Source organism: Schistocerca americana, chromosome 4 (assembly GCF_021461395.2).
Source record: "Schistocerca americana isolate TAMUIC-IGC-003095 chromosome 4, iqSchAmer2.1, whole genome shotgun sequence".
Taxonomy (NCBI): Eukaryota; Metazoa; Arthropoda; class Insecta; order Orthoptera; family Acrididae; genus Schistocerca; species Schistocerca americana.
This window is the reverse complement of record NC_060122.1, coordinates 566012869-566037259: the sequence shown is the minus strand read 5'-3', so window position 1 is coordinate 566037259 and position 24391 is coordinate 566012869. Positions and strand designations below refer to the sequence as shown.

Sequence of the window (24391 nt, the reverse complement as noted above, 5' to 3'; positions counted from 1 at the left end):
AAGCAGATTATATATTTCTAGATATCCCAAAAGCATTTGCCACGGTGCCCCATTGCAGGCAGGTAACGGAGATACAAGAATATGGAATACGTTCACACATATGTGAGTGGCACGAAGACTTTTTAAATTATAGAACCCGGTCTGTTCTCCAAGGCGAGCGTTCATCGGAGTCAAGGATATCGTCAGGAGGGCCCCAGGGAAGAGTGATAGGGCCGCTGCTGCTCTCTGTCTACATAAATGATTTTCCGGAGAGGGTGGGTATCAATTTTCGATTGTTTGCTGAAGATGGTGTGCCGGCCGCTGTGACCGAGCGGTTCTAGGGGCTTCAGTCGGAACCGCACTGCTGCTACGGTCGGAGGTTCGAATCCTGCCTCTGGGATGGATGTTAACGATATCCTTAGACTAGTTAGGTTTAATTAGTTCCAAGTCTAGGGGACTGATGACCTCAGATGTTAAGACCATAGTGCTTGGAGCCATTGGAACCATTTCTGATGATGCTGTGGTGTACGATAATGTGTCAAAGTTGAGAGAGTGTTGGAGGATGCCTCAGCCAAAATTACTAGCTGGTGTGATGAGTGGCAGCTTCCTCTAACTGTGTAAAAATGTAATCTAATGTGGATGAATGGGATAAATAAACCCGTAACGTTGGTATACAGCATTAGTAATCTCTGTTGATCCACTGTGGATATGGGACAGCGGCTGGTCAAATATTTGACAATGAAATTCGCCAAACAGCCGTGCAATTGGGAAGTTATTTTATTTTAGCTATCAGTTTCATCAATTCATTATGACAGCTTCAGGCCCCATATGCACCTCTCGATAATAATCGATATTATCATACTGGGGCTATATGTTTCTTGATGTCATGAATTCTCAAGCCAAGTCAAGTCTTCGAAGGAAGCACTTGAGAACAGATTTGGAGCCTGAAGATGGCGTAATGAATTGCCGAAACTGGTGGGTAAAATAAAATAACTTCACAATCGCACGGCTCTTTGGCGCATTTCACTGTTAAACAGCGTTTGTAGGGTCCTGCTTGACACAGTCGCGTCATTTAAGCATCTGGGGTAACGTTGCAAAGTGGGTTGCAAAATGGTATGAAATGGAACGAGCATGTGAAGACTGTGGCAGGGAAGGCGAACGGTCGACTTCGGTTTATGGCAAAAAATTTAGGCAAGCGCGGCTCATCCGTAAAGGAGACCACGTTTCGGACACTAGTGCGACCTATTCTTGAGTGCTTAGGATCCGTTTAGGTCGGATGGGAAGACATCAAAACAGTTCAGAGGCGGGTTGCTAGATTTGTTACCGGTAGTTTCGAACAACACTTGAGTGTTACGAAGATGCTTCGGGAACTCAAGTGGTTATTCCTGGAGGGAAGGCTACATTCCTTTCGTGGAACACCACTGAATAAATTTAGAGAGCGGGCATTTGAAGCTGAGTGCTGAACCATTCTAATGCAGCCAACGTAAATTGCTCGTAAGGAGTACGACGATAAGATACGGGAAATTAGGAGCCATACGGAGGCATACAGACAGTCGTTTTTCCGTCGTTCTATTTGCGAATGGATCAAGATACGAGGTGACTAGTAGTGATACGGCGTTCCTCCCACCACGCTCCGTATGGTAGCTTGCAGAGTGTCTATGTAGATGAAGATGTAGAAATACCAACAGCAAAGCTCTCCGTCAATGAAAACGTCTCTCTTGTAGCGTATGCAGTGGAATTTGTTGGGCATCTCCGTAACGCTCTCCTGTCTAGTAAACAATCCCGAGCGAAACGCGTCGCTTTTCACTGGATGATGATTTTTGGATCGGGGTGCACTCAACTGCACGCTCATCAGCGCCGTACAAAGTCCGACTTTTTTCACAGTCCAACCTACCTACTCTCACGGATGATCATGATGATGAAATGATGAGGACCACGCAAACACTCTGTCCCCAGGCAGAGAAAATCACCAACCTGGCCGGGAACCGAAAAAATATTTCAAACGGCTCTGAGGTCGTCAGTCCCCTAGAACTTAGAACTACTTAAACCTAACTAACCTAAAGACATCACACACATCCATGCCCGAGGCAGGATTCGAACCTGCGACCGTAGCGGTCGCGCGGTTACAGACTGTAGCGCCGGGAACCGAATCCTGGACTCCGTGATCCAGAGGCAGCAACGCTAGCCACTAGACCACGAGCTGCAGACCTTTTCACTGGAGCTCCTCTGTCTCCTCTACTAATCCTACTCGGTATGGCTCCCAGAATGATGAAGAGCACTTGAGAATCGGTCGAACTATTGTTTTCTAAGCCACCTCTACCATGGATGCATTACATTTCCTCAAGATTCTCACAATTAATCTCAATCTTCTTTTCCTATTATTTATTTTGCGTGGTCACTTCACTTTAGGTCACTCCGGTGGTTCCTCCTAGGTATTTTACAGTAGTTACTGTTTCTTGTAATTTGCCGCATAGAGTGTAAATGAACAACAGTGGATCTCTTCGTCTGTTTATACGCACTTCGTTACATTTATTTACGTTCTAAGTCAACTGCTAGTCCCTGCACCAAATGCCGATCCTCAGCAAGCCTTCCTGCAATTCGCTACAGTTTCCTGTATGTGTCTACAGAATCCTACATCGAATCCTTTTAGTCCCTCAATCATCAATTAGTTACGCTGTATGACTTTTCCCTTCTCCATCTGTCTGCTAATTTGTACCTTCCTGTTATGTCGAATGTGCGTTTTTCTATTCCTTTTTGAGCAAGCTTCTATTTTTGAACTGTTGATGCGATGAACACCCATGTGCCACTTTTGTAGAAGTGGCACTATCCACCGGTTATAGACTGTTTAATGCAGATTGGGAATTTAGTTCTGAATGCAGCATTAACTTTCCCAAATGAACTTCAAGCCATATTTAATCTCCTGTTTATTTCTTCAAGTAGTCTTCTTTTGTTATTCTCAGGTGTTTCAATGCACAAATCGCCGATTGTCACAACAGCTTCAGATTATGTTTTGCTCTCTTGTTATCGGCATGATATTGTATAGTATTTTCATCTTATTGTATATAATCTTCACACCTACTGCCGTGATTGTCCAGGTTCTCCGTTATTGCTTAATTGCTTTAGGTTCGAAGGAAACGAAAATATCGTCTGCAAATGTGGTAATGTGCTACCTGTGTCGGCATATTCCAGCTCAATGTTTAAAATCCTTATAACACACATGTCGCAGGAGGACCTCCGGCATAAGAACCGCCTGAAATGGCGTAGGAAAACATGGACAAAAATTAATTTGGGGTATCATCCAAACATAAGTATCGAAAAAAGCAATGAAATAATCTTCACGGGAATAACAAATCTATTTGCCTAGCAATGGACGAGTTGCCTGCCACCTTTACTCTCACGTTACTTTCAGAAAAACGATTTTAAGTCTTCATTGAGTCTAATCGCGTGGACGCTAATAAACATTTAAGGAATCAGTTCTCTTAAAACTTGAGAAGAATGAAAAACTGAAATGAAAGCGATCCAGGCGATTCGTACTGCCCACAATACCGGAAGAAGAGTAACCCACGACTTCAGCAGATTGCTGAAATTTATTGGAAACAAGCTTCTTGTGAGATCACAAGACAAAAGATTGGCTGAGAAGGATCACAGCAACAACCAATGAAAGTAATGTAGGTGAAAAAGATGCAAGAAACGATATTATACTACAAACAGCAATGAGAAAATCACTTTAATATAAATTGTTTTAATTGGAATTGAATTATTGTTGTCTTGAAAAATGATCATAATATGGGTATACTGAGCCAAATATTATGACTATTCTGCGGCGTGTTTGCTACAGTATTCTGCGGGATGACGTATGAGATTTGCATGAGAATTTTAGTAGCTGTTTCTGTGCCACATAACTTATTGAACACAAGGGAACTGCACTTGAGCTATTGAACACTGTAGACAAGCTAACTTGTCGACAGAATACATGAAAGAGTCTAGACAGAATCAGTGTGCAATCACACTGCACATACTGCCTGCAGATGCCACAATTATAACAAGTGTGTAGCTCTTGACGCAAGGTGTTTAGTAACATTAATGGAGGGAAGGGTAAGAGTATATTTTCAAGAGTTACCTATTATTTTTATTGCCTGAAAATTGTACAATACTTCTTACAGTCCTGTATGTTACCTAAATATCACTTTTATAAAATCCTAGCATCTCATCTTCAGATAGTCTGATACTGAGCACTTTTATTTCTGTATACCTTGTAATCAGTTTTCTATGTCGTGTTTGTGGTATATATCTCTGTCAATTTTCCTCCCTTCTCTGCCTCTCCCTGAACCTGTTGTCAACTTCGTACATTATTAAAGCCATCTAGAATTCCAAGTTTTCGCCCTACCCTCTCTCTCGTCCCTGTAACCTTTCCTTCATTGACTCTTCGTTGCAGTGTTTATTTCGTAGAATACGTCACAGACAAGATGTTCTCTTTATTTTCATTATTTGCGCTAGTTTTCGTTCGTCTCCTTTTCTTGTACTTCTTAATTCATCATTGTGTCAGCCTATTCTGCTTTCAGCTCTTTCCTCCACAAGTACATTTAATTACCATCCTAGAACTTTTCCTCTTTCTTTTCGAAAGTCCGAAATTCATTGCCATGCAGTGCTACATTCAAGGTAAAACACATGGTAAATGGGTTTGTTAACTCTGATACAATTCTTTTTGCAGTTAAGAAAACTTTCACCTTTTCAGAAAGCACTTTTAAAAATGAATATTCTTTATATATCCCCAGCACGGCTTCCATTCATATCACAAAACGTTCTAAGTACCTGAAAGATTTTACTTCTTTCAACATTTTTCATTGACTGAACACATATATTTGGTGACTCTCAATATTTTTGTCGTGCTTGCATTCATTCCCACTCCATAATTTTATCCCTCTTTCTTCGATCGTCTCCCTCATAAGTGGTAGTTTTTTCCTCAGATTTCTCGAATTAAAATGAATTCATGAAATTCTGTACACACCTTTGTAAGTTCTTTCGTTAAGCTAAAACAACGTTGCAGAAATTGTGAATATCTCTGTTTCACAATGTAACAATGAGCACAGCTGTTTTGTTTTATAAATACACTCTAAGACAAAAAAAAAAACATTGTAACACGGTGAAATTATCCGATTGGGACGCAAATCAGTAGCAGTGATGTAAATGTAGAGACAATCAAATGATTACAGTTCCAGAAAAAGTTGATGAGTTAGTCAATAGAAAGAGCTTCACAAATTTAGCAATTCACTAACGCGTTGGTCTACCTCTGGCACTTATTCGGCTTGACATTGATTGAAAGATTTGTCGGATGTCCTCGTGAGAGATAGCGTGCCAAATTCTGTCTTACTGGTGCATCAGATAGTCAAAATCCCGAACTGGTTGGAGGCCCCCGTTCTCAAGTGGAGATAAGTCCGCCGACCCTGTTGATCAAGGAAGGGTTTGACAAGCACGAGGATAGGCAGTAGAAACTCTCGCTGTGTGCAGGCGAGCATTATCTTGATGAAATATAAGCCCAGTATAGCTTGCATTGAGGGAAACAAAACAGGTCGTAGAATATTTCGACGTACACCTGCGCTATAAGGGTGCCACAGATGAGAACTAAATGGATCCTGCTATGAAAAGAAATGGGACCCCAGACCATCACTTCTGTCTGTCGGGACGTATGACGGGAGACAGCCAAGCTGGTATCCCACCACTGTTCAGGGCGTCTCCAGACACGTCCTCTGCCTGGAATCTCCTTCACTCAAATGTTCAAATGTGGGACTTAATTGCTAAGGTCATCAGTCCCTAAGCTTACACACTACTTAACCTAAATTATCCTAAGGACAAACACACACACCCATGCCCGAGGGAGGACTCGAACCTCCACCGGGTCCAGCCGCACGGTCCATGACTGCAGCGCCTGAGACCACTCGGCTAATCCCGCTCGGCTCTCCTTGACTGGAATTCTCTTCCGTGAGGAATTCCACTTACAAATGAGATCCGATGTTCAGCAAAGACATGTCTCGAGTCACACCTTTCAACGGTGGTATACCAATCTGACTGTAGCCCTCTGTACGGCCCGACAACCAGGAATGATAGATTGGGCCGTCATTTCTTTTCGTAACAGGCAGCATTACTGTAAGTCGACGATATGCTACGTCTTGTTTTGTGGCCCTACATGGGCTTACATTTCGCACTCACACCACGAGAATTTGGATTATTATGGGCAGGGCCCTCCAACTACCTCGGGATATTGACGATCTAACGCACCCGTTGGACAGAATTTGGCACGATATCCCTCAGAAGGACATCCAACAACTCTCTCGATCAATTCCAAGCCGAATATGTGATTGCATAAGGGCAAAAGGTGGACCAGTGCGTTATTGACTTTCTGAATGCGTAAAGTTCTTCCTCTTGACTAAACCATCCTCTTTTTCTGAAATTGTAATCATTTGTTTGCCTGCACACGTTCAAATGGTTCAAATGGCTCTGAGCACTATGAGACTCAACTTCTAGTTAGAACTACTTAAACCTAACTAACCTAAGGACATCACACACATCCATGCCCGAGGCAGGATTCGAACCTGCGACCGTAGCGGTCTCGCGGTTCCAGACTGCAACGCCTAGAAACGCACGGCCACTCCGGCCGGCCCTGCACACGTGCTTCACATCTACCGATTCCCGTCCATTTCGGAATAATTCCTTCGTCGTGCGTCGGCTTTCTTTATTTTCTTTTGTCTTAGTGTGTATGTTGGTACAGCCGGCCGAAGTGGCCGTGCGGTTAAAGGCGCTGCAGTCTGGAACCGCAGGACCGCTACGGTCGCAGGTTCGAATCCTGCCTCGGGCATGGATGTTTGTGATGTCCTTAGGTTAGTTAGGTTTAACTAGTTCTAAGTTCTAGGGGACTAATGACCTCAGCAGTTGAGTCCCATAGTGCTCAGAGCCATTTTTTGTATGTTGGTACAGGAAATAACGAAGCATTTAATAAAAATGAGTTTCCAGATGTAAGACTCTTTTCCCGAGGAATTCGTCAAACACAACAGAAGTATGCTATGACTGCTAGTCGTTATTCTATAAATGTCGATCAGTGTGTAAAAACTTTTCCATCCATGTGTAGCATAACATGAATGTCCTTGTGTGGAAGTTAAGACGAGGCCTGCAGAAGACGGTATTTCTGTTTCTACAGAGAGGCTATTCGGCAAAGCATGGCGAGAGGAGTGGGTGGTGCTGTACGACGACTCGACGCTGGCGTGGTTCAAGGAGAAGGGCCGCGGGCAGCCCGAGGGCAGCGTCAGGGTGAAGGACGCGCCGGAGATGATGGCCGTCAGCCAGTGGACGGCGCGCATCCCCGGCCGGCCCGACCTGCCCTCCGGCTGCCACGTGGTGCAGCTCATGGCGTTCGGCACGCGGCGCCGCGACAAGGTCCACTGGCTGCTCGCCCAGTCCGAGCAGGAGGTCAAGTGAGTACCCGCGCACCGTCAGCTAACAGGACAAATCTTAGGAACAGATCACACAGTCACCATCAGCATGGTTCATTTCATGACAGGACATGGCGCTTACTATCAGTATTCACATAGAATAGGAAATGGACCAACAGATAATTGTTCACATCATTTCATGACTGTACACACCCCATACCTTCAACACTTAAACAAAATACGATACAGACCAACAGGTAACACAATTTCTACCTCATTCCCAATAGAGGGATGGTTCATTTCGTGACTTAACATGGCCCACAACTCGAATACTTACACAGAATAAGAGGAAGACCAACAGATAACACAGTGTCCACCCCACTAGAGGTACCATTTATTCCATGACAATACATCCCTCCCCCTTGTCCTTCAACACACAAAATAGGAACGAGACCAACAGCATTTGGTGATTGGCTATTTAAGACTCTCCCCCTTACCCCACAGTATGTGGTTTTCATATGACATACTGCACCTAATTGCAAGTTAGGCGACGTAAGACCCCTCCTCCCCCCCCCCCCCCCCAAAAAAAAACTCCACACTAACACAAGATGATACATAGTGGTTAATAACAATAAGTTAATCGAATTCAAAGTATTTTCAACACATCTCGGGTATTGGGCCAGCTGACGTCAACTTCTCTACGGATGATTATCTGCCTGCATCTTGTGGTCGTGCGGTAGCGTTCTCGCTTCCCACGCCCGGGTTCCCGGGTTCGATTCCCGGCGGGGTCAGGGATTTTCTCTGCCTCGTGATGGCTGGGTGTTGTGTGATGTCCTTAGTTTAGTTAGGTTTAAGTAGTTCTAAGTTCTAGGGGACTGATGACCATAGATGTTAAGTCCCATAGTGCTCAGAGCCATTTGAACCATTTTTTAGATGATTATCTGAGAAATAATCAAAACCCGCCAGGTTAGCCGAGAGCGCTAATGCGCTGCTTCCTGGACACGGCTAGGCGCACCGGCCCCGGATAGAATCCGCCCGGCGGATTAGCGACGTCCGTCGGTGTGCCAGCCAGCCTGTATGTGGTTTTTAGGCGGTTTTCCACATCCCGCTAGGTGAATACCGCGCTGGTCCCCACGTTCCGCCTCAGATATACGACTCGCAGACATCTGAACACGTTCGCACTATCCCATGAATTACACTAGATGCAGACAGCAGGGGTACACTAATTCCATCCTGGGGGGTACGGGGTGGCGGCGGGAAGGGCATCCAGCCACCCTTTTCCCATAACCTTGCCAAATCCGTTCCTAACAATGCCGAACCTGCGTCTGCGCGGGACATGTCACCAGTCCAATAAAAAAAGAAAGAATCCGAGAAATAATCAAAATGTTCCGGTGCTGGAAAAGCATAAAATCACAGGTTCGGAGTAGACTGTGAGGGGCAGTCAAATGAAAACCGAACACCCACCATGATGCGACCATGGAATGGCTCTATTCAAAAGTAATCACCACATGCATTAAGACATTTATCCCACTGGCAGACAAGTCGATCAAATTCTGTTTCATAGAAAGCAATCGCCTGCTGACGGATCCACAGCCTCACCCACGCTGGCACTTCCTCTTCCGACTGAAACCGACGTCCACGCATGTCTTTCTTCATGTCACCAAAAAATTGAAAATCTCACGGTGAAAGATCCGGACCCTATGTAGGATGCTGCAGTGTTTCTCAACAAAATCGCTGAAGCGTAGCATTCGTCCAATTGACAGTATGGGCGGGAGTTATCGTGCAACGGAATGATTCCATCCGAGAGAATTCCGAAAGCCCGTGCGAAAACGGCAAAGCCAACAATGGAAGCATCCAATATCTCCCCCGCCAAAGAAATTCCAAGCTGTGCACCAGGTCACAGTGGCCTTCTCCTTCAACTTCAGGAGCCCGCTGCTCGTCGAGTTTCTCGAGTCTGGAACCACAATCACTGCGCAGCGCTATGAAGAGACTTTGCAGAAACTGCGAGTTGCCATAAATACAAGAAGCCCAGGAATGCTGTAGGGCGGAATCACCGTGTTGCACGACAACTCCCGCCCCCACAGGGCCAATCGGACAAAGGCTACGCTTTAGCGATTTGGTTGGTAAATGCTGCAACATGCTCCGTACAGCCCGGGCCTTTCACGGTGTGGTTTTCACATCTTATGCGTCCTCAAGAAACACACGCGTGGACGTTGACTTCAATCGGACAAGGAAGTGCAGAAGTTGGTACGGTTTTGGATCAGTTAGTGGCCGCTCGCTTTATGCAAAACCGAGATTTATCATCTCTCTTCTCAGTGAGGTACATGTGTTAACGTGTGTGGGGTTTACCTTTGAGTGGAACCATTCCATGTTCATTTGTCTGACCCTTTTACATATTAGCAATATAGACAGGAACGTGTACCTCACAAATCTTAACAAGGAAGAAAATGTGAGCGACAGGGAAGATGCTATTTATGTGTCATTTTTTAAATGATAATGTTTTCGCCTATTTATTGTTATTTAGTCCAATATCAACTTTGTAGTCATTGGTCATTGACTAGTAATTTATTATTATCCCTTCGAAATTAATTATGTTTCATGTCGTAATGCATGCCTTGAATATTGACTATAAAAGGAGAGTCTCTTTAATACCAACTTTATTGCTTTGTGTCAATTGGCACTCTAACAGACAGCCGCAAGGCTAATTGAGAATTGGGCTAAAATCTGTTCGCAAGTTTCAAATTGTTTGTACGGTTCCCCACAGATGTAAAGCGGTACACGTATTCGTATCGAGGTAACAAGGTGGTTGAGGGTTCCACAGGTAGTTAATCGGGCTTAAATCAATGGAATATAATGATCGGGAAAATATTTTACTTTCCTGTTCTAAACACAACTCACCACTTGGAAAGACTCATTACTTCACTGAAAGTCAGTCCAGAGGAAGTTGGCGAAGTCGTGAGATGGTTGAAAAGTATAATACCAACTGCAGAGGACTGATGATTGATGCAGAGACTGAAAGTTGACCAAGATGTCAAACAAATGCAACGTAATACTTGTAAATGAGAGAAGAGATCTAGTACTCTTCGATTACGGACGTAAAACACATAGCGATAACTTTTCAGAACGGCAATGATTACATTAATTGCAGTATAAATTGATGCCTGATTGAAATACGTAGGAAAATTGTAGGAAAATATACAGTCACCCAGAACATTACAACCACCTACCTAAAAGCCGGATAACGCGTCGTGCATGGAAGCAGTGAGACCTTTGTAGGTCCCTGGAGAAACGTGGCGCCACATCTGCACACAGAACTCACCTAATTGCCGTAAATTCCGTCGAAGGGGGCGATGACCTCTGACGCCACGTTCCGTCACACCCCAGATGTGTTCGATAGGGTTCAGATCGGGCGAGCTGGGTGGCCAGCACATCAATTGCAACTCGTCATCGTGATCCTCGAACCGCTCCATCACTCTCTTGGTCTTGTGACACGGTGCATTATCTTGTTGAAAAATGCCACCGCCATTGGGAAACATAATCGTCATGAAGGGGTGTACGTGGTCTACAACCAGTGTACGATACTCCTTGGCTAATATGGTGCCTTGTAGGAGCTGCCCTGGACCCATGGATACCCATGTGAATGCCCCTCAGAGCATAATGGAGCCGCCGCCAGCTTGTCTCGCCCCCCCCCCCCCCCCCCCAGTATAGTCGTCAAGGAACTGTTCCCCTGCAAGACGATGGATTCGCGCCCTTCTAATGGCGTGATGAAGAAGGTATCAGAATTCATCAGTGCATGCAACCCTGTGCCACTGCCAGTGTCGATGGCCACGTGCCCATTTCAGTCGTAATTGCCGATCTTGTGGTGTTAACGTAGGCACTCGCATGGGTCGTTGGTTGCGATGAGCCATCGTTAAGAGTGTTGGGTGCACTCTGTTTTCAGACACACTCATACTCTGCCCAGCAATACGTTCTCATATTAGTTCTCCACAATTCGCCTACATTCTACACACGGAAAGCACAGTGCGCGTGTCTGACTAGTAGTCATTCCTCGCCAGACGACGCCGCCATCGCGTGGACTGATAGGTGGTCATATTGATCTGGCTGGTCAGTGTAACTTCCAGGAAATCTTCCTGTTGCCCTTCAAGCGTTCAATAAGCACCAGAGCGTTATCGAGACTTTGCAGACGTACAGGAAAGGCGTAGTGCATCACAGAAGCATTTACTATCGCACACCCGAGAATGTACGATCCAAGAAGATTTCGACAGGATAAATCTTCGTCGTGCTCACGTCCGTCGAAATGACACAACAGGAAAAGCATAAGAAATGAGTCTGATAAAGTGGTCTACGGGTAGCATTTTTTTTACAACGAATCCGAGTGTTCCGGCCCCGAATTCGAATCTAGCAACTGCTTAAAATTTGAAAAAAAAAACAAAATCGGCAATGGCAGCAGAAGACTTCCGGCAAAAGAAATAACCCTCGTCCTGTCAGTGGCATTGTCAAAGAGGGCGGAGGGGTGGACAGAGATTCAGCTACTCTCTTGCTTTTTTCTAGGGAATGTGCCATTAAAAGCCAGAAGAACAGCAGTGGTTAACGGCATGTTCATGCACAAGACAATGCGCCCATGACGCGTAACATGTATTCACATGACATGTGGCATGCAGCTGAAAAAGTGCTATGATGATCTCTCCATTGGCAAATGATTCCGGACACGTTCCCCATTAGGATCTCTGGGAGGGGACTGACAAGAGGGACGCGAGCATGAGAAAACCAACGAAAGGATAACGTTCTACGAGCCGGGGCGAGGAATGTCAGTAGTCTGAACGTGGCAGGGAAACTAGAAAACTAGAAAAGGAAAATGCTAAGGCTCAAATAGATATGATGCGGGTCAGTGAAGTGAAGTGGAAAGAAGACAGAGATTTTTGGTGAGATTAGTACGCGTTAACATTAACAGCAGCTGAAAATAGTAAAACGGCAGTAGGGTTTGTTATAAATAGGAAGTCAGAACAATCCAGTAATAGGTTTGTTGCTGTTAGAATCGACAGCAGACCAACACCAAACTGGGTGTTGTGTAATGTCCGTAGGTTAGTTAGGTTTAAGTAGTTCTAAGTTCTAGGGGACTGATGACCGTAGATGTTAAGTCCCATAGTGCTCAGAGCCATTTGAACCATTTTGAACCAACACCAATGACAATAGTTGAGGTATACATGCCGACGTCGCAAGCAGAGGACGACGAAGTAGAAAAATTATATGAGAATATTGAACAGTTAGGTCAGTACATATAGGGAGATGAAAAACGTAATAGTCATGAGAGATTGGAGTGCGGTTCTAGGCGAAGCAGTGGAAGAAACGCTTACTGGATAATACGGACTTGGTAGTACGGGAGAAAAATTAACTAAGTTCAGCAACACATTTCAGTTACTAAAAGCAAATACATTGTTCAAAAGTCACAAGAGAGTGAGATATAATTAGAATTGACTGGAGATATGGAGAAATCACCGTTTGATTACATCATGGGAAGACAGAGATTCCGAAATCAGAAGCTGGATTTTAAGACGTAACTATGACGCGATACAGACACGGATCACAATTTAGTAATGATGAAAAGTAGACTGCGGTTTAAAAGAATTGTACAGGAGAATCAGTACCGAAGGAAGTGGGAAACTGAAATACTGGGGAACGATGAAATGCCTTTGAAGTTCGCTAAAGTTGTGACTACTGCGGTAGGGAATACCACAGAAGAAACTTTAGTTGAAGTGACTATGTCTTCGAACCATTGACGAAAGAAGCTAGTATATAAGTGTTCAGAGAAAGACATGAACACAGCAATACAAATCACTCAGAAATGAAATAAACAGGAAATGTAGAGAAGTCGAAGTTAAAAGGCTCCAGGAAAAACGTAAAGAAATCGAAGAAAAGAAATGATCGTCGGAAGGACTTACTCGGCATAAAGAAAAGCCAAAACTACCTTCGGTGAAATTAAAGGCATTTACATCGTTAAACTCAGAGGAGAGAATGGATTGGTGAAAAGAGGATGCTGAAGGCATCTGTGAGTTGATATAGGAGACTTAAGGGATCGAGTGTGGGAATCAGAATTAAAAGAGTTTTGGAAGACATGAGGTCAAATAAGACAGAAGGGATAGAGATCATTCCATCGGATGTTCTAAAATCTTTTGGGAAAAATTCAACCAAATGACTTTTTAAGCTGATGAGGCCGGCGACGTACCGTCAGACTTTCTGATAAAAATCATCAACACAATTCTGCAAATAGCAAGAACAGGTAAATGTGAAAATGATTGCAGAATCAACTTAACAGCTCACACAAATTGCTGACAAGAGTAATATACAGAAGAATAGAATAATGAGGAACTGTTACTTAAAGATCAGTATGGCTGTAGAGAAGGTAAAGGTACCAGAGAGACAGCCCTGACGATGCTCTTGAAATTGGAAACAAGACTGAATAAAAATCGAGATTCATTGCCGATCTGGAAAACTCATTCGTCAAAGTTAAATGATGCAAGATGTTCGAAATTCTGAGATAAACAGCTGTAAGCTACAACAAAGAATGAGTAACATGCAGTATGCACAACGACCCAGACTGAAGAATAAAATTGTAAGACGAAGAACAAAGTGCTTGGATTAGAATGAGTGGAAGACAGGAATCCAGTCTTTCGGCCTTACTGTTCCATCAGAACATCGAAGAAGCAATGCGGAGATAAAAGAAAGATCAAGAGCGTGATTAATATTAAATATGAAAGGTAATCGGTTATAAGATTCGCTGATGATATTGCTTTCGTCAGTGAAGGCGAAGAACTATTACAAGATCTGTTGATTGGAATGAACAATCTGATGAGTACCGAATATGGATTGAGAGTAAACCAAAGAGAGGCAAAAGTAACGAATAATGAAATTAGAGATAAACTTAACATAAAAATTAGGGACCACACAGTAGACAAAGTAACGGAGTCTGCTACCTTGAAACCAAAATAAATCCATGAAGAACGAAACACGGAGGACATAAAAGAGTGATTAGCACAAGGAAAGGAGGCACTTCTAGCCACAAGAAGTATACTGCTGTCAAATATAGGCTTAATTTTGAGGAAGAATTTTCTAAAAAGGTGAATCTGGAGCACAGCACTGTCTACTAGTGAATCAATGACTGTGGAAAAACCGGAACATAATAGAATCGTAGCACCGAGTACGTTGAAAATTAGATCTACTAAAAAAATAAGGAATGAGAAGTTTTCCATTAAATCCGCGATGAAAGAAAGATATGAAAACATGATAAGAAGAACTGTTAGGATGATGGGACATGTTTTAAGACACCAGGAAATAACTTCTGTGGTGCTGAAGAGAGCTGTAGAAGTAAAAAACTGTGGAGGAAGACAGAAATTGAAATATACCAAAAAAATTCTTGAGGTTGTAGGTGCTACTTTGAGATGGAGAAGTGGCACAGGAGAGAAGTTCGTGACGGGCCGCACCAAACCACTTACAAGGCCGATGACACAAAAGAAAAAGAGGTAAAGAGGAAGTTCAATGACTCTTCATAAATGGAAAGCTAAGGTGGAAGCGGATAGTGCTACCTGAAGTTCCTTCGTCGCACATCATAAGCTGGTGGAGTAATAGTGTAGATGTTGAATGGAACCATTTTCTGTTGGGAATATAAACCTGCTTACGAAAACGCATCTCTGACTGCGCTAAGATGTTTCGTCCTATGCAGATTAGTCCTGTGGTCTCACTCCAGTGGACAGCTTTTGTTAGTCACTTGTCTGGCGTTTTCAATCAGTCATGTGGCTTAAAATGCATGCTGGGCACAACACCAGAAGGGAGTGATCACTGCAATGGACTGAATGGACTTGCAGCCTCAGGACTGATTGAAAACGTCAGTGAAGTGACCATGAATAGCTGTCCACTGTAGTGGATGTTATGCGCCACAAGGTTTAGAGAGGCAAAGGAAAGCTATGAAGTAATCTTCCAGAAGTACCACCGTTTCCTATGCATTTCCTACCGGGATGCGCCCTTAAAAATTTCTTATCGGACACGACATTTACCACGACAGTTGTGTGGGGAATTCCTTCCTTCGGACAGTCTCAGCGTTCGCCCAGACTATCAGCGAATTACGTCATTCTATATACTTTGTAGGCATTACAAGAAGAAGATGATGATGTAATTCAGCACTGTAGCTTTCAGTGATAGAGACTTCTTTACTAGAAAAAAATTGCAACACATAGCTTAAAAGTGATATGATAATGTGCTGTATTAACCCTAGGACGAAAGGCCATGATGAGATACTGATCGATAAGTTTGTGGCAGTGTTACGAGAATCGGTGGCGATATGCCTGTGCAGGTGTCTACAGCGTTTGAAATTTAGATTGCGGTCGGCCCGACAGCTGCTAATGACAGTTCGGTTCTGTGGATGAGAGCATCGACCGTTTCTTCCCCCAGCCCCCTACTACTTCTCTCTCTCTCTCTCTCTCTCTCTATCTTTCCCTCTCTCTCTCTCTCTCTCTCACACACACACACACACACACACACACACACACACACAAACACGCGTGCGCGCAAGCAAGAACACATACTAACACACACGTTCCAATTTTTAGAGCACCACGTGAGCAATAGAAAACAAAAACCGGTGGTTTGAGCAGGAAAAAGATTATGGTAGGTAAACGGAAGGAAATGATCATCTTTACGTAAACAATGAACAGGAGGGAAAATGAAGGCGTAGAGAGAAGAGTATTTGAGAGAAATATTACGAAGATAACGATTAGAGTTGCAGATGTTTATCTCATAGAGAAAAGGGCGAGAACGACGTCTTCGGGATAATGGCCTGTTAAGCCGCTTAAGGAAAATCGTGAATATAGGCATAGAACTTTTTCTCAAATGATTTACCCGTTAAGGACTGCTTAATTAGAACTTATCGATGCGTAGATAGTAAAAGACCGGAGCTAGTTAGTTAGGTTGTCAATAACAATATTCGTAAAAGGTGTTATCAAATAATAAACTATTTGCTTTTAATGTCAATATGTCACACAAAATGCGATCAAGTAGCCCTCTCCCACCAATATCGTACGAAGTATCATTTAGGTGACATTAACCAGTCTCGAATCTTCTTCTTTTCCTTCAGCGTTTGTCCCGCGTGCCTGCGGGGTCCGCTATATGCGTCCGTTGTCTCCATCTCGCTCTCTCACGGGCTGCATCTGGGTGGATGTTCACGCATTTAAGGTCTCCATGAATCTTATCAGCCCAACATTGCTTAGGGCGTCCTTTGGGTCTTCTGCCGACGACTTCAAGTGTGTAACACGCCTTGGCCATAGAGTCATCACCGGCCCGTAAAACATGCCCAAACCATCGAAGACGAATCTCACGCATCTTTTCTTGGATCGGTGCAACACCAAACTGCTGTCATTGGTAACGTGATCTAACTTAGTGAGGCCCGCTGTCCACCTTAGCACCTTCGTTTCCATTACACTTAGGCAGTATTCTGTGTCAACTGTAGTCGGCCAGCACTCACAAACATACAAGGAGACTAGTCGGACGACAGTGCGATAGATTTTTGATTTTAAATTGTCTTTCATCATGCGGTTGCAAGTGACTCCTGTTGCTGTTCGCCACTTCATCCAGGCTTCCTGAGTTCTGGTGTTGACCTCTTCGCTGAGTCGGCCGTCAACAGTGACCGTGGAACGAAGGTACTTAAACTTACTTACATGACTCAGATCTTCAGCATTAATCGTGATGGTTTCCATTTCATGTCTGTCTGATATCATGTACTCGGTTTTCTTCAAATTAAGGCGCAAACCATGTCGCGGCAACCGTTCACTGCATTTTTCAGTTGGGCTCTGCGGATCAAGCCTGTTTTCTGCTGCCAGCATCACGTAGTCAGCATACAGTAGGGTCCATGGTAAGAGCCGGTGCAGGTCAGCTGTCACGGTGTCTATTACCAGAATGAAAAGAAGTGGCGATAATGCAGAACCTAGATGGAATAAGTGTGTTAACATGTTTCTTATAACTGCAGAACTATTACCTTTTCTAAGAGCCGTTACATGATATTCTGTAGATCAGTCAAATTTTCGCCATGCCTGCACGTTAACAGATAAATTTCAGATTTTTCATCATATTGATGTTAATGATTTGTTGCTTGATATCGATGGAGGACACATTTTAAAATAATGTTGCTACTAAATACCTTACTTTAAAATTGATTACTTTGGATCACCATAGTTTAACCTCAGCTGCATGTCATATTCTTCTATGCTTTCTATGCTGATGTGTTCTCGAAAGACATATCATTCATACAAGTAGTAATAAACTACAGCAACTAACTAATAATGGGCTAGTCGTGTCCAGTTTTCGACTCTTTTTCTTCAAATTCTCTGTCTCACGTTCTTTAAATTTATTTCCTTTGTTGATAGACTAAGTAGGACAATTCAGCTTACACTGAGAACAAATGAGGCATAAGCTCTGCAAAACCAGGAATGTTGATTAGTTTTACCTTTTGTCATTTTCTAACGGTAGCCTTCTTACCAATTATTAAAATCCTACAACGCTGCCAGTTGTGTAAATTCCTAGGCTGTGGAACATTAGGGGCAACGAGAAACTGACGCAAATGAGAAAGACAAAGCAATATTAATGCATTAAAGGAAGGAGACATTTTCCTGTAATAGTTCTATTAGTTAACAAATGGTTTCAGCCTTTTAGGCCATCGTTAACTGATTTTGCCATTCTGTACAATATAGGATATATTACCTCCACGATTAGAAGTGTAATGATGTTGAAACTTCTGTATAAAATTTTACTTACTTGTACTGAAATAACTGAGAAGGTGAAACTCCTACATAATTTGATTCTGAAACTGCTGAGTGAGATGGAATGGAAGTGTCACTTTGCTGGTCTTTATCATTGCGATACTGACCTACAGAATTTGCCCTGACTAACAGAACTCAAACTTTTCTTATACATTAATTACCCACAATATTTAACAGTAACGCGATCTGACTGCTTTAAATTAACTCAAAAGAATGGCCCTGAATAAGAAGAAATCCTGACATCAACATCTACGTGATTACTCTGCTATTCACAATAAAGTGCCTCGCAGAGTGTTCAATGAACCACCTTCATACTGCCTCTCTGCCGTTCCTCTCTCGAACGGCACGCGGGAAAAACGAGCACTTAAATTTTCTGTGCGAGCCCTCATTTCTCGTATTTTATCGTGATAATCATTTCTCCCTATGTAGGTAGGTGATAGCCTATTCATTCACATACCTCACAAAAATCTTCATTACACGAACTACAGCAATAAAGCAAACGCCAATACAGCCAGATAAATAGGAGGTTCTAACTACTGAAGGCTGTAACTACTAATAGGCATACGGTTAGCAAAGGAAAGATTTTGTTCCAAAACGAACAATATATTTTTTACCTTAATAATGTGACAACCATTTAAAAAAATATATATAATCGTCCGTGAAATCCAGTTCCAAAAATTATATAATCATGAATAATATTCAATCTCCAAGTTGGACACGTCCAGATCGTCCGCCCGCGCTAATACTGCAAACCTCCAACACTGCTAATTATTAACCTCTAACCTCCATCATTGCTGACTACTCACTCCCAACTTCCATCACTGCTGGCTGTTCACCTCCAAGTCTCACTAGCCACAGAGTCTCTTACAGACTGCCACAGCGCAGTCAGAGATATAATACAAAGCGCTACATAGCGCTACCAACATACAAACACATAAACTGCCTACTTACAATGTGAGTGTCAACTTATTCCAAATACATTCACATGGAATTGAAAATTATGGCATACGTATTGTAAAGGCAGCTTCCTGAAGTTTGTTTCTTCTGTTTGTGTTGGTTCGGAAATGCCGTGTTGTTATTTTGACATTTTGATATTTATAAAGGTATTACGTTGACCAAAGAGTAAAGCTAAGCACGGAATAAAAGGAACAGTAATTCCAAACACGGACTCTACATTCATATGCGTATTCGAGGAGAGTTAAAATATAGCTATCTATTGCAAATACGTGGATATACAATAAGTTTACATTCACAGCATTACATTTATTTTTGTGGAGGTAGTATAATATATTCTGAATCAATTTTGTACGGAATCACAGAACCAACTGAGAATGGCCTAGAAGACTGAAAAATGGTTGTGAACTAATAAAATTATTACAGCAAAAGTGGTAAATGCCACCTTCTTTCAATAAATTCCTTGCTGTTGTACCCACTAAGAAGAAATGAAAATATTTTCTTATTGAAATGGAGCAATGAGCATTAATGATTAGTTACTACGAATTTACCTATGAATGAGGATAGTGTGTTTTCCAGTGTTTGAACGTGTTCCAAATTAGAAGTGTAAGTTAATCAAAGTTAGGAATATAACGTTAAAACAACCCATTTCTTGGAACTACAGTTTAGTCAGGAAATGTTACTATTCGTCTTATTCTATATACAAGGTGCTTTGCATTTCCTGTCACAGGTTTCTATACGTTGTAGAGGTGACGTAGTATACAGAGTAGCGGAATTCATTCAGGAAATGTACCGTTTGGACATAAAGCAAGTTTGAAGACCGGATCACTTCCAAATCTCCCTCTTCTCAATACCTACACAAGCTGAGAAGAGGACGCTGTCGTCAGTGCCCTTACGTAATGTGCCCTTCGCTTGCAATCGCTGCTTCAGAGCTCTGCTCATTTATCATTCCGTCATAATTCGTCAGTGAGCAGTAAGGACTCCTGAAACAGTATAGGATGGCGAAAAACACGCTTGAAGAATACACAGAAAAGCTGATAATTTACGATGAAGCAGAAGATAATGGTAGAGCTGTACGATGCGTGTCTCGAGAACATTTTTCCGGATCGGTGCAGTGCATCACATATCATTTTCGTCTGACTACAACAGAGACTGTGAGAAACCGGTACGTTGGCAGCCAGGAGGGTCGACTCCGATGCTCCAAGAACGCACCACGCTCGCGACTTTGAAGAGAATGTCCCCCATCATGCAGAACGAGAAGTTGTGGTAACACTGTCCATGCCATGTCCCAAGCGAGCATCAGTCGCGTCCTGGATGACCTGCATCTCCATACTTACCACCAACAGAACATGCGTGCATTGATTGTGGCAGATTTTCGTACGGGTCAGTTTCTCTACATGGTTCTACTTCACTGAGTCGACATACCCACATTTCGACGCCGCGTTTTTGCTACGGATTAAACTCATTTCACCAGGGACTTTTGAACTATCGAAACAGCCAGATTTGGGACGACGAAAATCCAGATTTTTTACATGCACGTGGATTTAAGTAACGGTTCGGTATCAATACATCAATGGTATCTGACATCTACATCATACTTCACAAGCCACCTAATGGTGTGTGGCAAAGGGTACTTTCCGTACCACTATCTGCACCCTCCAACCCTGTTACACTCACGAATAGCGCGTGGGAAGAATGATTGTCGGTAAGCCTCTGTATTGGCTCTAATTTCTCGGATTTTCTCCTCGTGGTCAATACGCTAGATGTCTGTGGAGGGAAGTAATATGTTGTTTGATTCCTCTTGAAAAGTGCTGTCCTGAAATTTCAATAGTAAATCTCTCCGTGATGCACAACGCCTCTCCTCTGACGTCTGCCAGTGGAGTTTGTTTAGCATTTCCGTAACGCTCTCTCGCCAGCTAAACGATCCGGCGACGAAACGCGCCGCTCTTCGTTGGATCCTCTCTATTTCCTCTATCAGTCCTACCTGATAGGGATCCCAGATAGATGAAAAATACTCAAGAACCGGGCGAACAAGCACCTTATGAGCCACTTCTTTCGTTGATGAGTTGTATTTCCTTAAGATTCTTCCGATGAACCTGAGTCTGGTGTCTGCTTTCCCCAATATCTGTTTTATACGGTCATTCCACTTAAGGTCACTCTGGATAGTTACCCCTAGATATTTTACGACGGACGCTGTCTCCAGCTGTTTGTCATCAACAGTGTAGCTGTACAGTGGTGAATTACTTTCCATATGTCACATTTATTTACGTTCAGGGTCAACTGCCAGAATCTGCACCATTCATTAATTGTCTGCAGGTCGTTCTGCAAATTCTTACTATCTTCTGGCGTTGCACTTTGGTATAGACAACTACATCATCTGCGAATAGCCTTAAAGAGCATCCGACGCTTTCTACTTGATTATTTCTATATATTGTTAACAGGCACGGTCCTATCACACTTCCCTGTGGTATTCCGGATATTACCTTTACATCTGTCGATTTAGTTCCGTTAAGAACAACGTGTCGAGTTCTATCTGCAAGAAAGTCTTGAATTTAATCGCAGGTCTGCTCCGATACTCCGTAAGCTCTTTTTTTTCATTTAACAGCAATGCGGGACATTGTCAAATGCCTTACTGAAATCAAAGAACACGGCATCAACCTGATGGCCGTTGTCCACTGCGCTGCGGATCTCATGGAGGAACAGAGTGAGCTGAGTTTCGCGGGAATCCATGTTAATTTTTATAGAGGAGATGTTCATTTTCCAAGAACGTCATAATTCTTGAGTAAAAAACATGTTTCATAATCCTACAATCTGACGATCGCCTTACTGTGCTATACGTTCGTCCTTGCCACGTGACGGGCCCCAGATACTTGACGTTCATTCAAGAGGCACCGGTGGAGTTATTGGAAGCAAATGTAGTTCCACCATTATGGTACTAACCATTTGGCACGTAGCGGCTGTGAACTTTTCGATCAGACATACGGTGAAAGGTGGATAGGTTTGGACCACTACCGTAGCCAGACTTAATTTCTCCTGACTTTTTCTTGTGAGACCATATGAAAAGTTTTGTGCATGAGACTCTTGTACACTCTGAAGAAGACCACCTTGTACGGGTTCTGGCGGCAGCAGATAACATTCAGCACGCACCAGGATTTCTGAGCCGTGCGCACGAAGCATGCGCAGCAGGTAAACCTTGCAATGAACAAAAGGATCGTCACTTACAACAGCTTCTTTAGAGCACACAGGTCATAGCTTATTGTCTCTGCTATGCTGTCGTACTTGTTTCACATACAAACAGTAAATTTCTGGTTATGGCTTCCTTATCAAAACTATCTATAAATCCCCTCCAGAGCCCTATGCCTTTAACAGGAATTGTGGATCATTCCGCAGCTGGAACCGTTGAAGGTGATGTTCTTTTAAAAATATCGACTGTCTTGTTATTTCCCATTTCTATATTCTGTATAAACATTGCTGATAGTGATCGAGATCTAATAGAGGTTTGTGTAGGCTGTTGAGGTCGCGCATAAGCCTTCTAGATTCAGAACTTGTATGTGTCAGGTGAGAAAGAATTTTGTTGAAACTTCCTGGCAGATTAAAACTGTGTGTCGGACCGAGACTCGAACTCGGGACCTTTGCCTTTCGCGGGCAAGTGCTCTACCAACTGAGCTACCCAAGCACGACTCAACGCCCCGTGCTCACAGCTTTACTTCTGCCAGTACCTCGTCTCCTACCTTCCACTTGCCCGCGAAAGGCGAAGGTCCCGAGTTCGAGTCTCGGTCCGGCACACAGTTTTAATCTGCCAGGAAGTTTCATATCAGCGCACACTCCGCTGCAGGGTGAAAATCTCATTCAAGAATTTTGTTGATTGGAGTCACAAAATAAAAATGAACTGTACCAACGATCGGTGTTGCCACTGATGGAATGTACGTGGTTAATTCTCATTCGCTTTCTAATTATCATAATAATGAGGTACACCTTTTTTACCAGTATATCTGTTAACCCAAACAAAGTAAAATCTTTTATTGCTTTATAAATTCCCAGTAGGTGGATCCTACTCGATTTGGCCCGAACGGGCCGGCCGGTGTGGCCGAGCGGTTCTAGGCGCTTGAGTCTGGAACCGCGCGATCGCTAAGAGACAAGAGGGAACAATGAGAGTGGAAGACCAAGAACGAATGGCTCGGATTTACAAGGTGTAAGAGAGGATGTAGTCTTCCACCCCTAATGTTCGATCTATATAACAGAGAAGCAATGATGGACATAACAGAAAGGTTGAGGAGTGAGATTAAGGTTCGAGGTGAAAAGATATCAATGATACGATTCGCTGATGACGTTGCTATCCTCAGCGAAAGCGAAGAAGGAATAAACTGTCTAATGAGTATAGCATATAAACTGAGAACAAATCGAAGATAGACGGAAATAATGAAAAGTAGTAGAAATGACAACAGCGAATAACTTAATATGAGAATTGGGGATCACCAAGAACACAAAGACAAGGAATTCCGATACCTAGCAGGAAAATAATACATGACGGAGCAAGGAAGACGTAGAGAGCAGACTAGCAATGGTTAAAAGAGCATTGCTACCCAAGAGAAGTCTGCTGATGTCAAACATAAACATTTATTTGAGAGAGATATTTTTGAGAATTTACGTTTGGAGCACAGTGTTGTATGGCAGTGAAACATGTCCTGTGGGAAAACCGGAACAGAAGAGAATCGAAGCATCTGATATGTGGTGCTACAGTGAATGTTGATGATCAGGTGAGCTGATAAGGTTCGGAAATGTTCCCGCAAAATCGGCGAGAAAAGGCATATACGGAAAGCACCGACAAGAAGAAGGCAGAGGAGGATGGATGATTGATAGATGTGGCCTTATAACAATAGCCAAAACGGCCTTGCTACGCTGGTACTGCGAACGGCTGAAAGCAAGGGGATGCTACAGCCATAATTTTTCCTGAGGGCATGGAGCTTTACTGTATGGTTAAATAATGATGGCGTCCTCTAGGGTAAAATATTCCGGAGGTAAAATAGTCCCCCATTCGGATCTCCGGGCGGGGACTATTCAAGAGGACGTCGTTATCAGGAGAAAGAAAACTGGCGTTCTACGGATCGGAGCGTGGAATCTCAGTTCCCTTAATCGGGCAGGTAGGTTACAAAATTTAAAAAGGGAAATGGAGAGGTTAAAGTTAGATATAATGGGAATTAGTGAAGTTCGGTGGTAGGAGGAACAAGACAT

At 43.2% G+C, this 24391-nt stretch overlaps 1 protein-coding gene across 1 annotated transcript in view; it reads left to right on the top strand.

The window, feature by feature from the left end:
- Window positions 1-24391, top strand: part of LOC124613617 — a 109218-nt gene that overhangs the window by 56218 nt on the left and 28609 nt on the right. The window contains exon 2 of the mRNA XM_047142333.1: window positions 7172-7445. Coding sequence (XP_046998289.1) covers window positions 7172-7445 — 274 coding nt within the window. The remainder of the gene's footprint in view (window positions 1-7171; window positions 7446-24391) is intronic.